Here is a 19,156-nt window from a genome sequence, read left to right on the forward strand (position 1 = left end):
CCACCCTAACCGAGGACAAACCACCTCGAACTCACTCCGCAAGCGACGCAGAACTGCGCGGGTTCTCCACGCCTCCAAAAGCTAAGGTAAGGGCAGCCCCAGGCAAAATCGAACCTTCTGTGCCGCCTTCCTCAGACGTCGCGCACGCGCACGGGTCGCTGGGCGGCCGCCGCGCTAGCGCCCGCCTCTTCTAGGCGGACTACAAGTCCCGGCTTGCCTGTCGCCGCGGCGTCGCCTGGTAACTCGCGCCAGTCGGAGCGCGCTAGGTCGACTTCGCCGCGCGCCTGCGCCTTGGCGGTCTCTGCGCAGGCGCATTTCTAACTCTTGGGAAGAGAGGGCGGGGTGTTGTTCCCTTTCGCTGATGCAAGAACCTAGTGCGGTGGTGGGAGAGGTGTCGGCAGGAGCAACGCTGAAGCCTGGGCCTGGGGCTGACCTGTCAGACTTTCCGTCCGTGCCGAGCCCACTCCAGCCGCAGCCATGTCCGGGGACGAGGTGAGGGCCTGAGGCTGGCGCTAGGTCTAGGGACGGAGGCAGTGAGACAGACCCACCCCAGTGTGGGAGACTGGGCCTGCGGCCTAGCGGCCGGCCGCCGCCATGTGGGGCAGCCGGGCCTAGGCGACGCGGAGCGGCAGAGCCGGCGAGGGCTCCGGAACCGCGGCTTGGCCGTGCCCCGCTCTCCTCAGGGCGGCGGCGCAGAGGCCGGCGTCCTCCCGTGGCCGGCGTTTCCGGAATGGAGAGCACGTTGAGTCGCTCTCCAGAAGAGAGCTTGCATGCCCGGTTAATGCCCCAGCTGAACGAGATTGGGGCTGGCGGCCCCTGCATTCCCTTCGATTTGACGGTGCAGCTTCAACTCTCACTCTCTGGGCGCTGGTGGTGCCTAGAGGAGCGTCTCTTGGCTCCGGTGGAGCGCCCTAGTTTAAAACTTTGCAGGCTGGCTTGTCCTGCCCGGCACCCACCCTTGTTCTCATGTAGAGGGGGGTAGGACGAGAGGAAAAGATCCTTCAGCCTGAAAAAGTGATTAACCTTTTCGGAAAGTTTTAGGGCGGGAGGACCTGAGCCTTCCTTAGCAGAGCTCTCAGCGACGTCAGCGGGAAGTCTGAGTTGCAAAGATGCCTGGGTCTTTTTCTACTGTCGTGCTTGTACCTCAGCAAATTTCCTCAAATCCCTTTTTGGCCAGATTTATCCCAGTTTATTTAAAACCAAACGACCTAAAATGAAATTTGACTTTAAGTGATATCCGTAGGTATAAACATTGCTGGGAGAGCTACCGCTTACCGGCCAGCTCTCCCCACCAGAAAAAAACCCCTTGAATTTATAATTAATTTCTGTAAACATTTGAGCGCTTGGCCAATAGGGCCTCGGAGAGAAGGAAGAGAAAAATTCGAGGCTTTTTCGAGTTTTGGCTTTTGAGGTAGACCCTGGAAATGCTTTGAATTTCCTCAAGTAGTGGAAAGGCCTGATCCAGGGCAAGGGAGTAGAATATTATCCAATTTGGTTAGAGTTAATCCGTTGAAGTATAGGTAGTAGGTAGTTCATGGAGGGATTTGAAGACCAAGTTAAGGAATTTGGATTTTATTCTGGAGGGGATTCTGAGCTCTCATTTGATTCTCATGACAACCCTTTAAGGTGGGTATTGTTATGCCCATTTTAGAAATGAGAAAACCGAGGCTTTTAGAGAGTTGTATGATGCCCATGATCAAATAGTAAGTGGCTGAGCCAGTAGTAGAATTCCAAATCTCCATTTAGGTGACTAGGAGGGTCTCGCTGTCTTAGGAAGGAAACTGAGTCTAAGGGAGGTGCGTGGTTCTTGTTTGGAGGTCATGGTAGACATTGCTCTAGGCCACTGTATTTCAAAAGTTCTGAGAGTGGCAGTGTCTCATGCTTGTTTTGTTTCTACCCATTTTCTAAGCTTTTCATAACCTCTAACAAATAAAGTACCTATATAGTGCAGAGTTCTCTGGGGTGCTATTCTGTGTTTGGTTTTCTGTGGTAAAGTACTTGCAAGTGTTGTAAGAGATTTACTACTAGTTGGTATAGGAGGTAGAAATAGAGCCATTAACAGCGATTTGGAGGGCTGGAGGGTTCAGTTTTAGCAGTGGGATCAGATGTCGAAGGAAGTGGAATATTACTGAAGGGTGAAAAGGATTTCGTCAAGCAGAGATGTCAGAACTAGCATTCCAGCAGAGGACTTTGGAAGCCCATAAAGTATTAAGCAGCTTTGCATTTCTCAGATCTACCAGGCCATTTTGTAAACAGGAAATAAGGGCTCAGGGAGGTTAAGTTGCCCAAGATCACACAGCAAGTTAGTATGACTAGAATCCTGCCTTTGGCTTCCACTCTGAAGGTATGTGCAGGTTCTGGTTCCTTTAATACTGCTGGATAGATAAGTTTTCTTAGGCCGATCCTTAACTTCTGGCTACTTTACAGACTAGTAAGGATCGAGTGAAAATCTGTACATAGAAATGATTTATAAACTGTGAGGGATTCCCTACAGTGGAAGTAGTGCTGCCTGGTAGCCAGGATAGAGCATTAAAGAACCTACTATTAAAAAGTAATTTATTTCTTTTTTCACATTTCCTTTTTTTCTTTTAATAGTTTTTTAATGTATAGTTGTCATAAACTGCACACACTTCCTTTTAAACCTGGCAAATAAGCCCAAAACTCACATAACCTAATCTCTTTTAAACTAGTGGAACCATGACCTCTAAAAAGCAGTATTCTAGAAATATGAGTGCTGCCTTGTGAGGAAAAACTCCCTAATCTGCAGGCATTAAAGTGCTGTCAATAGCTAAGATTATTGCTTATTACTAGGCCCCATCCACAAAGTATCGGAACGTCAGGTTGTCACACAACATAGTAAGGTGTTTTACAAAAGAAACTGATTAAAAATGGAATATGTGTTGTATGACGTATACAAAACACAGAAGAATGCAAAGAGAAATAAAAATCTCCCAGAATCCTATCACCCAGAGATGACGACACATTTCTTCAGAGCATTTGTTCTGCTCACCTTGCTTCTCTGGGTGCTTTTGTAACTCACTCCTGCCTTCTGGGTGGGGTGTGCTGTGGCCTTAAAGTTAACATCCTGAATAAGGTATGATAGATGGGAGTAGGCTTCCAACTTGCTGAAGCACTTTGGGTAACTTTTGCTGCTGTCCCTTTTCCTCACTTTCTTCAACCCAACCCAGTGTGGGAAGTTGAAAAGAGAAAACTTGAAGGCTTTGTTCTATCTAGAGTTAAAAAAAAGAAAGCTCAAAAGAGTCTGTGCTTTTCCATAAGTGTACTGTGAGCAACTATTTGCGTCTCACATCCCAGCTAGTTTCATAAACAAAACATATGGACTGTGATAATTTGTTAAGTCAGATATGAAAGTCTTAAAAAAACACATTTTAAAAAAAGATTTATTTATTATTTATTTTATTTTTGGCTGCATCAGGTCTTAGTTGCCGCACACAGGATCTTCATTGAGGCTTGTGGGATCTTTCATTGTGGCACGCGGGCTTCTCTCTAGTTGGGGTGTTGGGTTTTCTCTTCTGTAGCTGTGGTGCCCGGGTTCCAGAGCTCATGGGCTCTCTAATTTGCAGCACGCAGGCTCTCTAGTTGAGGTGTGCAAGCTCAGTAGTTGTTGCGCGGGCCCCCGCGGCATGTGGGATCTTAGTTCCCCAATCCCCACGTTCCCTGCATTGTAAGGTGGATTCTTTACCACTGGACCACCACATTTTTAAAGTTAAGACTGATGTGACCTTGTGGTTTGGGGGAGGTCTGCTTTGGGCACTATTTTGGAATACCTATTACCATATTTTTAAAGTCTGGTTTTGCTGAGTGGTGTGAATAAAATGAGGCAATGAGTTTATGTCTTAAGTATCCAGAGAGAGTAATTGAGAGAGGTGTTAATTACTTCAGTGTACAGTTCTTTCATGTTTATGACCCTTTACAAGGCTACAACCATACTGTTTCCCTGTGGACCTATATGAATGTTTTTCAGAGCGTAACAGGGCGGTTGTGAGGATGTCCTTTGATGATTTTAGGATCCCCCTTACCTTTAGTCTGTCTTGCTGAATAATAGTTAAAAGATAATTAATATTCTAGGGAACTTGATACTTGAAAAAAATGCAATAAGTGAATTATAAGCCCTGCCAGACAACCAAATTTATAGTGCCTGGAGTGTTGTCTGTCCTTTTGCCAAACCTCCGTATTTCAGGAATAAGGATGAGTTATAGCTTCTTCCCTGGAACAGATTATAACACTGCATGTAGGGTGACTCAAGACCCAGTAGGTCAGCAGTGGGGAACTCCTTCCTCCTGGCTCTTCTATCCTCTAAGTTTGCCAGATCATGTTCCTCAGACTGACTGCTTTTCAGAATTACTCATTTATACAATTAGAGCCTTCTTAAGGTTGGAGGGGATAACTTTGAAATGAGGCTGTATCAATTTCCAGAATGTCTTGCAAATCCTTCTGTATTGGGTGAGGACTATATTTATACTACCCTACCTTATTACAGACCATAGTTTGGTTTCAGTGTAGCTCAGTTTCCTTAATGTACTTGGGACATAAAGGAATTTAAGTTAATCAGAATCAGTTTTGGGAATTTTTTTGAGTTTCATGATATGTCTTGGAAATTAGATCACCCTGAGTTGATGAAATTTCAGTGATAGGAATCAAGAGATACTATATTTTGTCAACTGTAAAGCATTATATAAATTGTATAATAATTGCTAACATTTATTGAGTACTTTTGTGCCAGGCACTGCGCCAAGTGTTTTATATTTATTTACTTATTTAGTTCTCCTAATAATCTTGTGAGATTTGGTTTTGTTTCTGCTACTGATCTCCATTTTACATCTGAGGCAAGGAGAGGGCAAGAACTTACCTGGGGTAACAAAAGTAAGAACCAGAGTCAGGATTTGAATTCAGTCAGTTAGGTTCTAGACTTGTGCTTTTAAACACTTTATCTGTATTTTTTAATGTTCCAGAAACAAAAAGCAGAGTAAAAGGTTGTATAGAAGTTTCTTTTACTCAGAGATTTGCTACATGAAGGGCTGCTGATGGATTTCCTTAAAGGCTTGTCTGAGTTTCAGGATAAAAAATTTTTTTAAGTTTTTTTCTTATCAGTTCAAGTCTCCTGGTATAGCAACCCCAGGTTACCAACCTTAAATAAAACACGTATGACTTGTCTAGGCATTGGCTTTCTCATTCATAAAGCGAGGGGTGAAGCATGAGTTATTGCTAAGATCCCTTTCCTAAATTCTGTTATCTTGTGATAATTTTAAATTAAAAGACATGTACATATGTTTTGGGGAAGCACCCCCTCAACTTTTTTTTTTTTTTTTTTTTTTTTTTTGCCGTACGCAGCCCTCTCACTGTTGTGGCCTCTCCTGTTGCGGAGCACAGGCTCCGGATGCACAGGCTCAGCGGCCATGGCTCACAGGCCCAGCCACTCCGCGGCATGTGGGATCTTCCTGGACCGGGGCACGAACCTGTGTCCCCTGCATCAGCAGGCGGACTCTCAACCACTGCGCCACCAGGGAAGCCCACCCCCTCAACTTTTAATAGTATAAGGAAGGTTACATGTGTGTGTGTGTACATATATATATTTTTTCTTTTTTTTTGTAAAATCCTTTTAGATACTTTAAGGCATCAAATACTCTTTCTTTTAAGAGTATGCCTTTTGAGAATACAGCATACTTGGAATGTGAGTATCATTAAAACTAATCACATGGTCCCCTTTTCTTTTTAATTATCTTTTAAACAGATGATTTTTGATCCTACTATGAGCAAGAAGAAAAAGAAGAAGAAGAAGCCTTTTATGTTAGATGAGGAAGGGGATGCCCAGACAGAAGAAACCCAGCCCTCAGAAACAAAAGAAGTGGAGCCAGAGCCAACTGAGGACAAAGATGTAGAAGCCGATGAAGAGGACAGTAGGAAAAAAGGTAAGTGGCAGACATGAGAGAGTCACTGTTGTCCTGGGAGACCTGGTTCTCTTCCATCAGTGTGTTTTGGATTTTGTGCACACAGTGTCCTTTCAGACTGAGAGGCTATCTATTACAGTGAAGCTGAGGCCATCAACAGTCTGTGTGCATGGGACCTTGCCAGATTTCTGATAGACTTGTTTCAGGGAAAATTCCACTGAATCCACAAGACAGAGATGACAAAACTTTGTTACTCCAGGGCTGGTTCTTCTAGTCTAGCCTTTTGGGATGTCTCTTTTCCAGTTTTAATGGTGGTTGTATTTGAGTGTAGGCAGGAAGAAATGGGACCAAGATAAACAGTTTTGTGTCTTAACAAGTTTGAAAACATATAGAAGAGATTAAAATTACAGCCTAAAATGTTTGGGTTTAGACACCAGCATGAGTTATTCACTCTGTGCTTTAACACAGACAGCATTTGACAATTAGAAATAAATGATTAAGTAAACATATTTATGCCTATTGAATAGAAGACACTACTAGGGATAGAGAAAATTAACATTCATTGAGCATCTACCATGTGCTAAGCATCTTATACATGTTTAAAACAAACTTGGAAAGTAAATCATTCTTTTATTAAGACAAAATTAATTCATAAATAGCTCCTTGAAAAACTTTGTAGTAGGGGCATCTAAAAATATTTCTAGTGTACAGTAGGGCAGAACAAATGGAAAACTTACTGAACCAAACCCATTATTACTCACTAATGGTGGATAAAATTTCATTTTATTCATATTGTAGCCTGATTGATTGATTGAGTAACTCGTTGAGCTAGGCACTGGGATTTAGGTGAGAAAGGCATAGCCCCTTAATATCTCATTGGGAGATAGACAAGCAGCTGGTAAACACCTCTGTTGAAGTGGTAGAAGGTACTATCAAAGCACCTGGGGGACACCTAACCCAGTTGGGGAACAGGAGGGATAGGCTTAGAGAAGACTTCTTGGTGGAAGTAACTCCTAACAAAGATCCTGTGAGATGAAGGTAAGAGCTGTGTGGGAGGGCCCATAGGAAGGCTTGAAGGTGAGAGACACACACTTCACTAAGAAGTGGAGGTAGTTCAGTTGAGCTGGAACTAGGAATTAAGGTGTCGGAGATGAGAGAGTAGCAGAAGTAGAGAGATAAAGCTGGAGAGCCTTGGAAATTATGTTAGAACCCTGACTTTGTCTTGGGAACAATGAGGCATCATATGGTCAGATTACTAAATAAATATTCCCAACATGGTCCCCTAACCAGATTTTTCCTACAAAGCTTTGAGTTGACCTGCCATTTTGTTTTCAGAACCCTAACCTTTGTGGTTGTGGAGGAATTACTGTGCTAATTAATACCAATCTCGCTATTCTGGTGACTTGATCAATTAATAGCTGAAACATTGGTTTAACTCATAATTTAATGCTTCGCCTTCTGCTATTAATAATTGAGAATCTCAATTCTCTTTTTAGATGCTTCTGATGATCTAGATGACTTGAACTTCTTTAATCAGAAGAAAAAGAAGAAAAAAACAAAAAAGATATTTGATATTGATGAAGCTGAGGAAGGTGTAAAGGTAGTATTGCTTTCTTATTGAAGGTAAAATTTGACCTCTTGAAAGGTTGCTAGTGGCTGATGTTTCTCCCTGTTTGTCTCATCTCTTACTAGTTTTGCTTTTGTTATTAAGTATTTAGTCACCACTGTTAAGGTCAGTTTCTTGGGATTTTTGTCTGACTAGGTATCTTAAAGGGATGATGGTTCAAAGGAATGTAAAGTTAGGTTTTACACATTGTATTGTGTGCCACTAAGATGATTACAAAATGCCACTTGTCATTAATCATACTGAGATTGGCTGAGGAGAGAGATTTCTGTGAGAAATCCTATAGAGCAAATATAGTTTCTTCTGTTAAACTTTTGGTAGCATGTTGAGGATACACAAATTTATGTGTATTCTTCTGAGCAGCAAAGAATGAACCCCCGCCTGTGGTGGTTGGTGGCTGATGATTTTATAGCCTGTAGGAGAACCAGAGCACTCAGGTTGGTTTTATGGAGTTCTCTGATCTTGTAGGGACTTGAGGCCCTGTAATTGTCTTATTACTGGATTGATTCCTAATACAAATATCTCAGAATTATGAGAGAGGAAGAGTGAGAATACACATACACATGCACTAAGTTGTCCCCTTTTGTGCCCTTTACCCAAATTTTTCTTTGGTAAATTATTTATTTGCTCAAATTCAAGTAAATAAGGTGTATCCCACACATAGCAGTAATTCATTGAGTTTTGGAAACAATGTCACAATTTTAATGACTTGGTTAATTCAGCAAATATATGTTAATGATGATAGTGAGTCAGGCATTGTGTGCTAATTGTTAGCGTACTGAAACAAATAAGATATTTTTCCTGTTTTTGGAGGTTCAGGGATAATTTAGAGTTCTTTAGAACAAGATTATTTTACCTGGATTTATCCTACTCTCTCCCTGTTTGGGGATTTTCTTCTCTTCCTACTGTTATAAGGAAATTGATAAAGAGAAATGCTCAAATTATGTTGAATGAATGAGGTATAAATATCCTGGGTAACAAAGTGACACATCAGAGATGTGCCACAGAAAGTCTTGCTTAACAAATTTCTCTAGTAGCTTTTGTCCTGAAGAGCCACTTACAAGCTCTAATTTAGTGCTTGGATACTTTTTTCTCTGCTACTGAAGTCATAACGTAAGAGGTTACAAGTACCCTTATCAGGCAAGACATGGGCATTAACTTGAGGCTGAAGTGTTTTTAAGATCTTGGGTTACTCTCCCCCTGAATTTTCAGAGCACCACCAGGCTTTTGAAAAATCTTCAAAAACACTATGTGCTATTCTCTACCTTTCACTGGGTCTTAGCCTCAGGTTGGAAATAGATCTTACTGGGATAAAATAAATAATAATACAGGACTAGAAGCTGGCTGATGTGTGCTCATTTATATTTAGCATGCCTGAGTTTCTCATTTACTGACTGTCATCTTATTAGAGACTAGGTTAGTATCAGATTTCTTGTCTGGTGTTATCCAGCTAATACACATGGGCTGATTGGTCTTTGATGGCCAAAAGTGGCACTGAGACCACACAGCTGGATTTGGCATCTCAAGGCTGAGCTTCTTTTAGTCCCGGCTATTCCAACTTTTCTGCTGATTAGATTTCTAAAATTACTATAGCCATTTACAGAGTAGTTCAGGATGTAGGTGCACAAAAATAGATATTGATGGGTGATGTGGATGGCACACTTCAGGGCAGGGAGTTGGATACACTGGTGAAAGGAGGTGAGATTAGAAGGCTGGAGACTGAAACTGGCCCTTTCTGCTCTTCTGGGGTTTTTTATATCTCATTTCAAGGTTATGCCCTATTTACATCCATGACTATAGCAGCTAATCTTGGGATCAAGCTTTACCTTGTCTCTATCCATTCATCATAGGACCCTAATTCTCCGTGGGTTCTGCCTTCTCCCTCTTTCATGGATTTATCTATTGAAGTGATGCCCAAAGACCTCCTTACAGTCTGGTGCCAGGCTGGCTGTGGTATAAAAAAAATATATTTGGTCTTTGTCCCTGGTTCCTGGCACATAGCTCCTAAGACTCTTGGAATCTCTAGATATGAGTTTGGTCACCAAGAACCAGTGATTTCATCAATCATACCTGCGTAATGAAGCCTCCACAAAAAACCTTTCATGGGTTTCTTTCTTTTTATGGGTGAGCTCCATAAAAAACCCTTGAACAGTGGGGTTTGGAGAGCTTCAGGATTGGTGACCACACTGGGGTGTTGGGAGAGTGGTATACTTGAAGAGAGCATGGAAGCACTGCACTCTTGCCTCCCTTTCCTTGCTCTATGCATGTCTTCCATTTGGCTATTTCTGAGCATATCCTTTATAATATTGTGTATATATATATAATAAAGTAATAGTTAAGTGTTTTCCTGAATTCTTTGAGTCCTTCTAGCAAATTATTGAACCAGGGGTGTGTGGGAACCTCTGAATTTGAAGTAGGACATATGTATTGGAAATGTGGGGACTCTATACTTGTACCTGGCCTCTATGAAGACAGTCTTATGTGACTGAGCCCTTAAACCCATGGAGTTTGTCACTAACTCTGGGTAGTGTTAGAACTGCATTGAATTGTAGGTCACCTAGTTAGTGTCAGAGAGTTGGAGAATTGAGGTGGAAAAACATCACGTATTTGGTGTCAGAAGGAAAAAAAAACCCTCCTACGAACTGCATCAGAATACTTAGAAACTTATTTAAAACATTCCTGAACCCCATTCCTGCTGAAGATTGTCACTGAGAAGATTTAAGAATCCTTGTTTCTTTGATTCTGACAGTGGCCTGGTTTAAAAACATGGACAATAATTATAGTAAGATCCCAAGGCTGGTAGATAAAAGAAAGGAAAAGGTCCCACAAAAGTGTCTTAAAATTTTTCCAGTTTAAATGACAGACTCTGAACCAGTTTGGTTCACCTGTGAGAGAGAGTTCTGATCTGTAACTTCAGTTTTGAATATTTAATATCTTTTTTTCCTCCAAAACCATGTCAGCCCATGTCATTTAAAAATAATAATAATCCTAGTAGCAAAATGTTGAGACTCTTATCTCACTTTCTTAGGACCTTAAGATTGAAAGTGATGTTCAAGAACCAGCTGAACCAGAGGATGACCTTGACATTATGCTTGGCAATAAAAAGAAGAAAAAGAAGAATGTCAAGTTCCCAGATGAGGATGAAATACTCGAGAAAGATGAAGGTAATACTGGGAGCTTAGCTCATTTCTAGGCTACACAAGCCTTTGGCCTAGTCTCTTCCATGGGTGGCCTCCTTATTTATTTTTTCTTGCCCCTTATTTCCACTGCCTAATAATGGAAGCTAAAAGGAAACAGAATCTAACTTCATAATGACAGTTTAAAAGATTTCATGGGGGAAGAACTTGGCAATTGTGATTACATTAAAACATACTGATTTAGACTATTGGGACAATTACTGTAACTGAATTTTAAATGTTTAAAAAATCTTTTACTATTTTGTTAAAAGTGCTGTTTATTAGCTTCTAAGTGCTATAGCTGCTTTAGAGAACTTTAGTCAGCAGATGGGTTTTTATGGATGTATATGTTTCTTAAGTGCTTCAAAACAATTGGACATTTTTTCCTCTATTTATCCCAGTGCATTATTTTATCTTATGTTTGTTAAATCAAGACAGTTCAATGTGTTTGTATTACCACACATTCCTAGAAGGTGGTTTTTGAAAATCGTAACATCCCCTTAAGGAATATGGGGTTATTTGTGAGCCTTGATGCCTTTATGCTTGAGGCTGTTGTGAATGCAGTTGTGGGAAGGAAGACCAGATGTCCTTGAAGCTTTCATTTCTCTAGATCTGCTTCTCCCTTCTCCCCTTTTTGTTATTGTATCAGGCTCTACCCCTCATTCTTACAGTCTTTGTTATCTGTAGCTTTAGAAGATGAAGACAGCAAAAAAGATGATGGTATCTCATTCAGTAACCAGACAGGCCCTGCTTGGGCAGGTTCAGAAAGAGACTACACATATGAGGAGGTAAGACAAATTCTGTTATGAAAGGGGGCTGAACTGTTCAGTAGAACTCAAAACAAAAGCAGGATAAATGTTCCCTGAATTGAAAGGGCCATTGAAGTATAGGTGGATAATGAAACAGACCCAGAGAGGTCGCACTGCCTGATGCCGACGTTTGGGGCAGGCTGTCCACAATGTGGCAGTCATTATAGTACTCACTGTTACATCTGAATCCATGAACTTCTGAGGCCATTGGAGCCCCACTGAAGGGGGACAGTAGGGAGAGGGAGTGGCTAATAGGGGGCCATAGTAGTCTGGAGTTTGCTTGTTCAGGGTAGTCTGAATTTTACTTCTCCAGGTACTATATACTTTCCCACAGAAACAGTAGAATTAGGGGCTTGTTCATTCCTTTACCTTTGAACAAGGAACTATTAAGCATCCAGAAGGGACCAGTTCCTGGTTGAGAATTGAGTCTTGCGTTCAGGGAGCTCCCAAAACATGTGATGTGTGTGTACATTTAGTAAAAAGTAAAGTTTGTTCTGTTTAAAGGAAAAGCACAATGACTCAAGTGGGAACATTATACTCCTGCTATTAATAAGACTGTACATGAATACCACTTTATCTCTATAGCTACTGAATCGAGTGTTCAACATCATGAGGGAAAAGAATCCAGATATGGTTGCTGGAGAGAAAAGGAAATTTGTCATGAAACCTCCACAGGTCGTCCGAGTAGGAACCAAGAAAACTTCTTTTGTCAACTTTACAGATATCTGTAAATTGTAAGTTGGTTAATGCAGAGTCTCCATCCCAAATGCTAGATTCTCAGTGGAGTGTATGTTAAATATGCTTATTGTGGACTCTATTAAAAAGTAGAAAGAATGCACAGGTGTCAGGGTGGGGTCGAGGGAGGTCACAGTTCGAGTCCGTCAGTTCTTTTGATTCATAGGTCTTTAGGCTTGTTTTATTGGGCATCCAGAAGTGAGAGAAGCCCACTCATGCTGACTCATGAGACGATCCTAACCAGATGGAGTGAAGAGTAAGAAGGCTGACTGTAGTCCTTAGATAGGGGCCTGGAGAGCCCAGGGAGGTGGAAGAGCTCATCAGCCTGGGGTGGGCCTGCCAAGCAAGTACAAGCAGTGAGCTTTGGGAAAGCAGCTGAATTTAATGTGCTTCTTCCTTGGATGGTTATTGCCAAGACACAGTTGATGAGATTTCGACTTTCTTAATTACCATCGCATTCCATGCCTGTCTCACCCCCAGGTCACTGTCTGGGGCTGGCTCTTCTCAAAGCTCCTCAGCTACACCTTTTCTGGCACGTTCCTTAGGGCAACTGACCTTATCTCCTGTTCTTTTTAGTTTCATAAGTGATACATGCTTGTTGCAGATAAAAGGGAAAACAACAGTAAACAAAGAAAATATAATCACTAAAAATTCCCTGCCCAGAGTAACCACTTGTTTTCATTGCTTAGGCATGACTTAAAAGGTTTTAGACTTTTTTGCTGATGGCAATAGTAGTATATGCTTATTATAGAAAAATTAGAAAATATAGACCTACTAAAGAAAAAAAAGTCATCTGTAAGTCCACCATTAAGAGATAGGTAATCATAGTTTAATATTTTTGTTTTGCTACTTTTATGCATCTACATATTTTTAAATAAATTGGTATTATACTGGTTTTTAACATATTTTTCTCCTAATATATTGTGAAATTTTTATCCTTATCATTAAATAGTCTTTTAAATGTTTTTAGGAGTTATACAACATATTTTTTTATATATATAGATAAATTTTTTTCTCCCATTGTATGGATTGTCTTTTCACTTTCTTGCCATCCTTTGAAGCACAAGGCTTTAAATATTTTATTTATTTATTTATGGCTGCATTGGGATGCATTGGGAGATACATGTATCTCGGCAGAACTCAGAATAGAGCCTTAGGGCAAAAATTCCCAAAATGGAATTGCCTAGTCACAAGGAATGGACATTTTTATGGCACACATTGGCAGTTGCTTTCCAACAAGTTTATACCAGTTTATACTCCCAGTAGCAACGTAAGTGTTATTATTATTATTATTATATTTTCACCAACCCTTACTCATTACATTTTTGGGAAAAAATAACTTTAAAATAGTACCTTTTTAAAAATAACTTTTAAAATTGTAATAGTAATATCTACTTATTGGAACAAGCTCAAACAGTGCCAAATGAATAGAATTAAAAAGTGAAAGGGGCTTCCCTGGTGGCGCAGTGGTTGAGAGTCCGCCTGCCGATGCAGGGGACACGAAGCCCCGGTCCGGGAAAATCCCACATGCCATGGAGCAGCTGGGCCCGTGAGCCATGGCCACTGAGCCTGCGTGTCCAGAGCCTGTGCTCCGCAACGGGAGAGGCCACAGCAGTGAGAGGCCTGCGTACCGCAAAAAAAAAAAAAAAAAAAAAAAAAGTGAAAATACTGAGTGGCCTTGCTCTGTATTTGCTTTTTTCATTTTATATGGATACATCTTTTTGTTTTTTTTTGTATTTAGAGACCTGTATTATTTTAAAAGCAAGATAGAATGGATGTACCATAATTTATTTAACCACTTCCCAGTTGGTGAATATTTTAGCTGTTTTAAATTTTCTGCTATTGTGCTGCTGTGAAATACTTCCCTCTTTTTAAATAAAGAAATTGCAAACAGGAAATATATAGGAATTAGCATAACAAATACCCAAGTATTCATTGCCTCAATTTGTTGTATTTTGACCTTTTGACACATTTGCTTCAGATCTTTTTGCTTCGTTACAAAGAGAGCTTTACAGTTACAGTTTAAGGCCATCTTTATATCTCTTTCTGATCCCTTTTACCTTCCTTCCTAGAAAAAGATTTTATCCTCTAAAGTTCGTATTTACCTTTCCTGTCCCTGTTTATAGACATTTACCAATGTGTATATGTTTGTAAATAAAATGTAGTGTTGTTTTATGGGCTTTGAAATGTAAACAAATGGTATCATTTATCTTCATTTCAGAGTTTGATGAACGTGCTAAAATTCACCTAATAGCTGCGTAATAACAAAACAGTGAACAGGGTGAGGTTTTTAGAAGTTTGGTTAGATTTCCATGAAAGATAAGGTTTATATTATTCAACTTTCTTTTTAGATTACATCGTCAGCCCAAACATCTCCTTGCATTTTTATTGGCTGAATTGGGTACAAGGTAAGAAACTATATTCACATTTATGTATAGTTACTTACAGTATTAATGGACATTTCATAAGAACTTCTCTTAACTTGAAAAGATATGTAACACGCTTAGGGAAAAAAAACATTCACTTTATTGTCAGAGGAACTTTTAGGGCAGTGAAGGAGGAAAACTTGTTCATTTCTATGGGAGGTTGGTTACTTGGGAATAGGAAACAAAGTTCACATTGGCTCGTCTGTGAACAGGTCTGTTGGTATACCAGAGTGAGCACCATGGCTCTGCCATGTTTAGAGAATTTCCTGTCATTAATTGGAATTCTTGGGTCTTTTTATGGAGCAAATACCAGATTTCAGAGGAAGCCATTTTCTTAGGACAGAATATATTTTCTAAATTGTAAATAGGCTGTGGATGAAGTACAGCTTATAAATTGATGAGTGGCATGGGAAAAACATTGAAACAGGTATCCATAATTAAATAGTTACTTCCCTGTCTTTAGGGCTCTCCTGTTGAAGACACCACGCCAGTCCATCACCATTCGGGAGGGCCAGTGTCCCATGGAGCCCATCCCAGTTAGTTTGGCCATAAGTGCTAGGAATAGGAAGCTCAATGTCCCTTTAAAAATAAGTAATGCAGAATTAGGACATAATAAATATGACTAAGACATTGAGTGCCCATTGTATGCCAAGCACTTTTTTGGGTACCATCTCAATCTTTAAACAGTTATGTGAACTGTTAGAAACTAATATTACCCTTGTCTTACACATTTGGAAACAGGTTTGCTGAAATGAAGTTGTATGGTTGGTAACATAGCTAGTTATTAACTGCAGTCAAGATGTAAACTCAGGTCTGCCTTTCTCAGGAGCTCGAACTCTTAAAAGCCTTAATCCTGTGCCTTGCTGGCAGTATAGAGATAACTGAGGTGTCCTGTTCTCTTCCTACTCTTGAAACTCAGTTTGTTGGAATTGGCTGTATTTGCTTTGGGGTTAAGGAGTAATTTACTTGACCAGTGGTAGATATGTGGACTGTGTTGTGGAAGAATTGTTTTAAATGTAAATTTGTTACAATCATTGTTTTTAACTTGCATAAACTGATGGAGTAAAAGGTAGTGTTTTTCCTACTTCTCAGAATAATTTAGTTTTTGTAGAGGTGAGGTAAATTATAACAAGTTGTGACCAGTGAACTTACGGTCAGTGGGCTAAATATTATAGGGCTGTTGAGAAAATTCAATTTCTTTTGACAGTGAATGAAAAAAATTTCTTGCATCAAGCATTGAAGTCACTGTAGCCTAGAGATTAGGGGTTGCAGTTCATGCAGGATGATAGTAAACTCTTATAGTTAAAGGAGAATCACAGGAGAGGTTCTTGCAAAAGTCAGTTTTATAATAAGATACGGAGCAAATATAAATTTAATGCTGCTTGGCTGAATTTTGTTGTTTCACTTTGTGATTTGTAATTTTTAACAAATGACGTCTAGCGGAGAGCTTTGCTTTCTCAAAAGTACTTGTCAGCAACTTCTTTTCAAAAAGTTTCTTTTTAAGCACCATTGACAATATGAGGCCTGTGATTTCAACTGTACTTTTGGGGGAGGGTTGTAACAGCTTTACAGATACAATTCACACATGTAAATATGTACAATCCAATGGTTTCTAATTTGTTCACATAGTTAACCATCACCATAGTTTTAGAACATGTTCATCAGCTGTATGTAACTGAATCAAAAGATTTAGTCTTAGAATCTTTAAAGATATCTGTAGTTCCTTTCATATTTTTTGTATTTATAGCCTACCTCACTGCTTTGCATGTGGTATGCATTCAGTAAGTGTGATTGTCCTTTTGTTGGGTGAATGGGTCATCACACAGACAGTTAAGGAATAAATTTGTTTTAGACTTAAAATCAGTTACAAATCAGATTTGTTGCTGTAGACTTAATTAATTGAAAATTGAATTTAATGTTAGGAAATAGGGTCATCAGGTACCAACTACTTAATTAAAAATAATTTTTGAGAAACCAGGTAGTACTGCTCCTAGAACTTATCCTGTGCCATTGAATATATTTTAAGTTCATTAAATGTAAAGGCCCTGGAATTTGATTCCTTATAGGAAGAAAATAATAGTAATGGAGATATTTTTGTTTTCTTTCACAGTGGTTCTATAGATGGTAATAACCAACTTGTAATTAAAGGAAGATTCCAACAGAAACAGATAGAAAATGTTTTGAGAAGATATATCAGTAAGTTTATAATTTCTAACATGTCGTTCTGAAATGTTCTTATTGGGCTGAAATATTTTGGGGGACCGCCATTGGTTTTTAATGAAGCTGGAAAGGCTGGCCTTAGAAGATGAGGGAAAATGATAGTGGTGGGGAGCTGGGTGGGAGGTGGCTCTTGGTGGCCAATTAGGGGTCATGGGGAGGGATTTGGATTTCCTAAGACGACCCAGCTGATCAAGGCTGCTGGTTGGTTCCAGGCTGAAGGCCAAGTCAGAGAAATGTGTCTGCACTCAGACCTGGCCTGACCCAGTTGTTACCTTCCTAATCACTTAAAATTGGCAGATCTGTTCCCACCTAGGAAAGCTAGTAAGTTCTCCAAGTGGCTCTCCTGTAAACACAGCCAGGAGTAGGCATTTGGCAAGTGTCACTGCTTCTTTGGACATTTGGGGTCTTTTTTCAACCTATTGTTAAGTACGTGAAGCATCACATCAGATAGCTTGTGTTTTCTTACCCCTAGAATACCTAAGTGTAGCTAAGCTAAGCTAAGCTTTCCTGGTTTGGGTGCCACTGTGGGCTTGCAGTCAGTAGAAGTGTTTCAGAAGAAAGAAACCTCTGGCTCACTGTGGCTACCAGGTAATTCCTTATGTTGCTTTTCCTGCAGAGGAATATGTCACCTGTCACACGTGCCGATCACCGGACACAATCCTGCAAAAGGACACCCGACTCTATTTCTTACAGTGTGAAACTTGTCATTCTCGATGCTCTGTTGCCAGCATCAAAACTGGCTTCCAGGCTGTCACAGGCAAGCGAGCACAGCTCCGTGCCAAAGCTAACTAATTTGCTAATCACCACTGATTTTGCAAAGTGTGTTGTGGAGATTTGGCTGGACAGGTTTACCATCAGAGTGGATATACCACTGTATTAAAAACAAGATAGAAAAGCTGCCAAGTTCTTTGGCGTGTGGCCGGTTGGTCTGAAATTCTTGCAAGATGCCGTTGCTCAAGCTGTTGACATACTCGTTGCCTACTTTAACAACTGTCAGAGAAATATGATGGGGTAAGGCGGTGCTTTTTTAAAATCGTTCATAGACTTCTGTAAAATGCAAGATAAATTAAAGTTATTATAACAGTGATTCTTTCAATTTGGTTTGTCCTTCAGTTTTCTTTTCTATAAAAAAAAATTATGCCTAATGAATTCAGCAGAACAGTTTGTGCCTAGGCTCTGGCGAGGTCTCTGTATCCTAGTCCTGAGAAACTTCAGCTGGGTAGCCATTTTCCTTCTCAGCTTCCCGGTATACCGGAAGTAGACACAGCTTCACGTGAGAGGGTGGTTGGAGGGTGAGGTCTGGGAGGACAGCTTGTTTTCAGTGTCCAGACAACGATTTTATAGACTTGAATTCTTTTCATTATGTGAGGATTGTTGCCACTACCTCACTGCTAAGTCCTCCAGCTGTTACTACATGAGGGAATACAAGGTGCTAAGTACCTTCCTTAGCATTTTCTTCCTTATTGGCCACTAAGAGAAGTTTAGAGATAACAGCCTTTGGGTGTGTCTTGTAAACTGGCACTCCAAGAAAAACCCCTGTTGGGCCTCTGTTGGTGAGGAAGTGGTGTGGCATGTGCAGTAGAGAGAACTCTTGAGAGTCCAAACCATGATGCTAGAGGAAGCTTTTCTTTTTCCTCCCCAACTTGTGTTCTGGATTTGAAAAGGACCCACCACAAATGCTTTTTCTATTTTCTGTATTAAAGTCACTTTTAAATGTGATCATGAGAAACTAAGAGGTGATATTGCTTGTGTGGTGCTTCTGGGGCTTCCTTCTGGTTCTGCCTTCTGTGGTTTTGGCCGAAAAGGTATTTCTCCACCGAGCACAGGGGAAAAGATCATCTTACATGTCTGCTGTGATCTGCCTTGCACGTACTTGCCAAGGATAAGGGCATAATGCTGCTCCTCACTTTCTTGTTGCCAGACTATTCCAGGAGCAGTCACTCAGCCTTGAATGTCTTGACCGTGTTGTTTTTAATCACTGTGACCCTTAATTTTAAAGTATAGGCCAAGTGTTGTAAAGCATCTTGGCCAAGAAGCAGTGGAGGGGGCAGAGCATTCCCTCAACCCAGTAGGACCTGAGGGGACTACACACTGGCTGAGCTGCCAGCACTGCCCTAATGAACTCAACTGCTGTTTATGATTTCATCTTCTTTTGTATCTATACCACACAATTCCCAATGTCAGATGTTACCGTGTGAATAAAGCAAGGATCAGTGCCTCTTGTGGAATTAGCGCTTTTGTGCATATATATGTGTGT

At 40.5% G+C, this 19,156-nt stretch overlaps 2 protein-coding genes across 2 annotated transcripts in view; one reads left to right on the top strand and one right to left on the bottom strand.

The window, feature by feature from the left end:
* Positions 1–19,156, bottom strand: part of ASIP (agouti signaling protein) — a 227,992-nt gene that overhangs the window by 201,779 nt on the left and 7,057 nt on the right. The window lies entirely within an intron of this gene.
* EIF2S2 (eukaryotic translation initiation factor 2 subunit beta) lies at positions 315–17,995 on the top strand. Its single transcript, XM_029219871.1, has 9 exons — positions 315–492; positions 5,753–5,930; positions 7,406–7,509; positions 10,562–10,697; positions 11,397–11,497; positions 12,104–12,252; positions 14,605–14,661; positions 16,790–16,875; positions 17,516–17,995. Exons 1-9 carry the CDS (start codon positions 478–480, stop codon positions 17,689–17,691), a joined length of 1,002 nt encoding a protein of 333 aa, XP_029075704.1. The 5' UTR covers positions 315–477; the 3' UTR covers positions 17,692–17,995.

This window comes from Monodon monoceros, unplaced genomic scaffold (genome assembly GCF_005190385.1).
Source record: "Monodon monoceros isolate NGI ecotype Baffin Bay Population unplaced genomic scaffold, NGI_Narwhal_1 Super_Scaffold_13, whole genome shotgun sequence".
Classification (NCBI taxonomy): Eukaryota; Metazoa; Chordata; class Mammalia; order Artiodactyla; family Monodontidae; genus Monodon; species Monodon monoceros.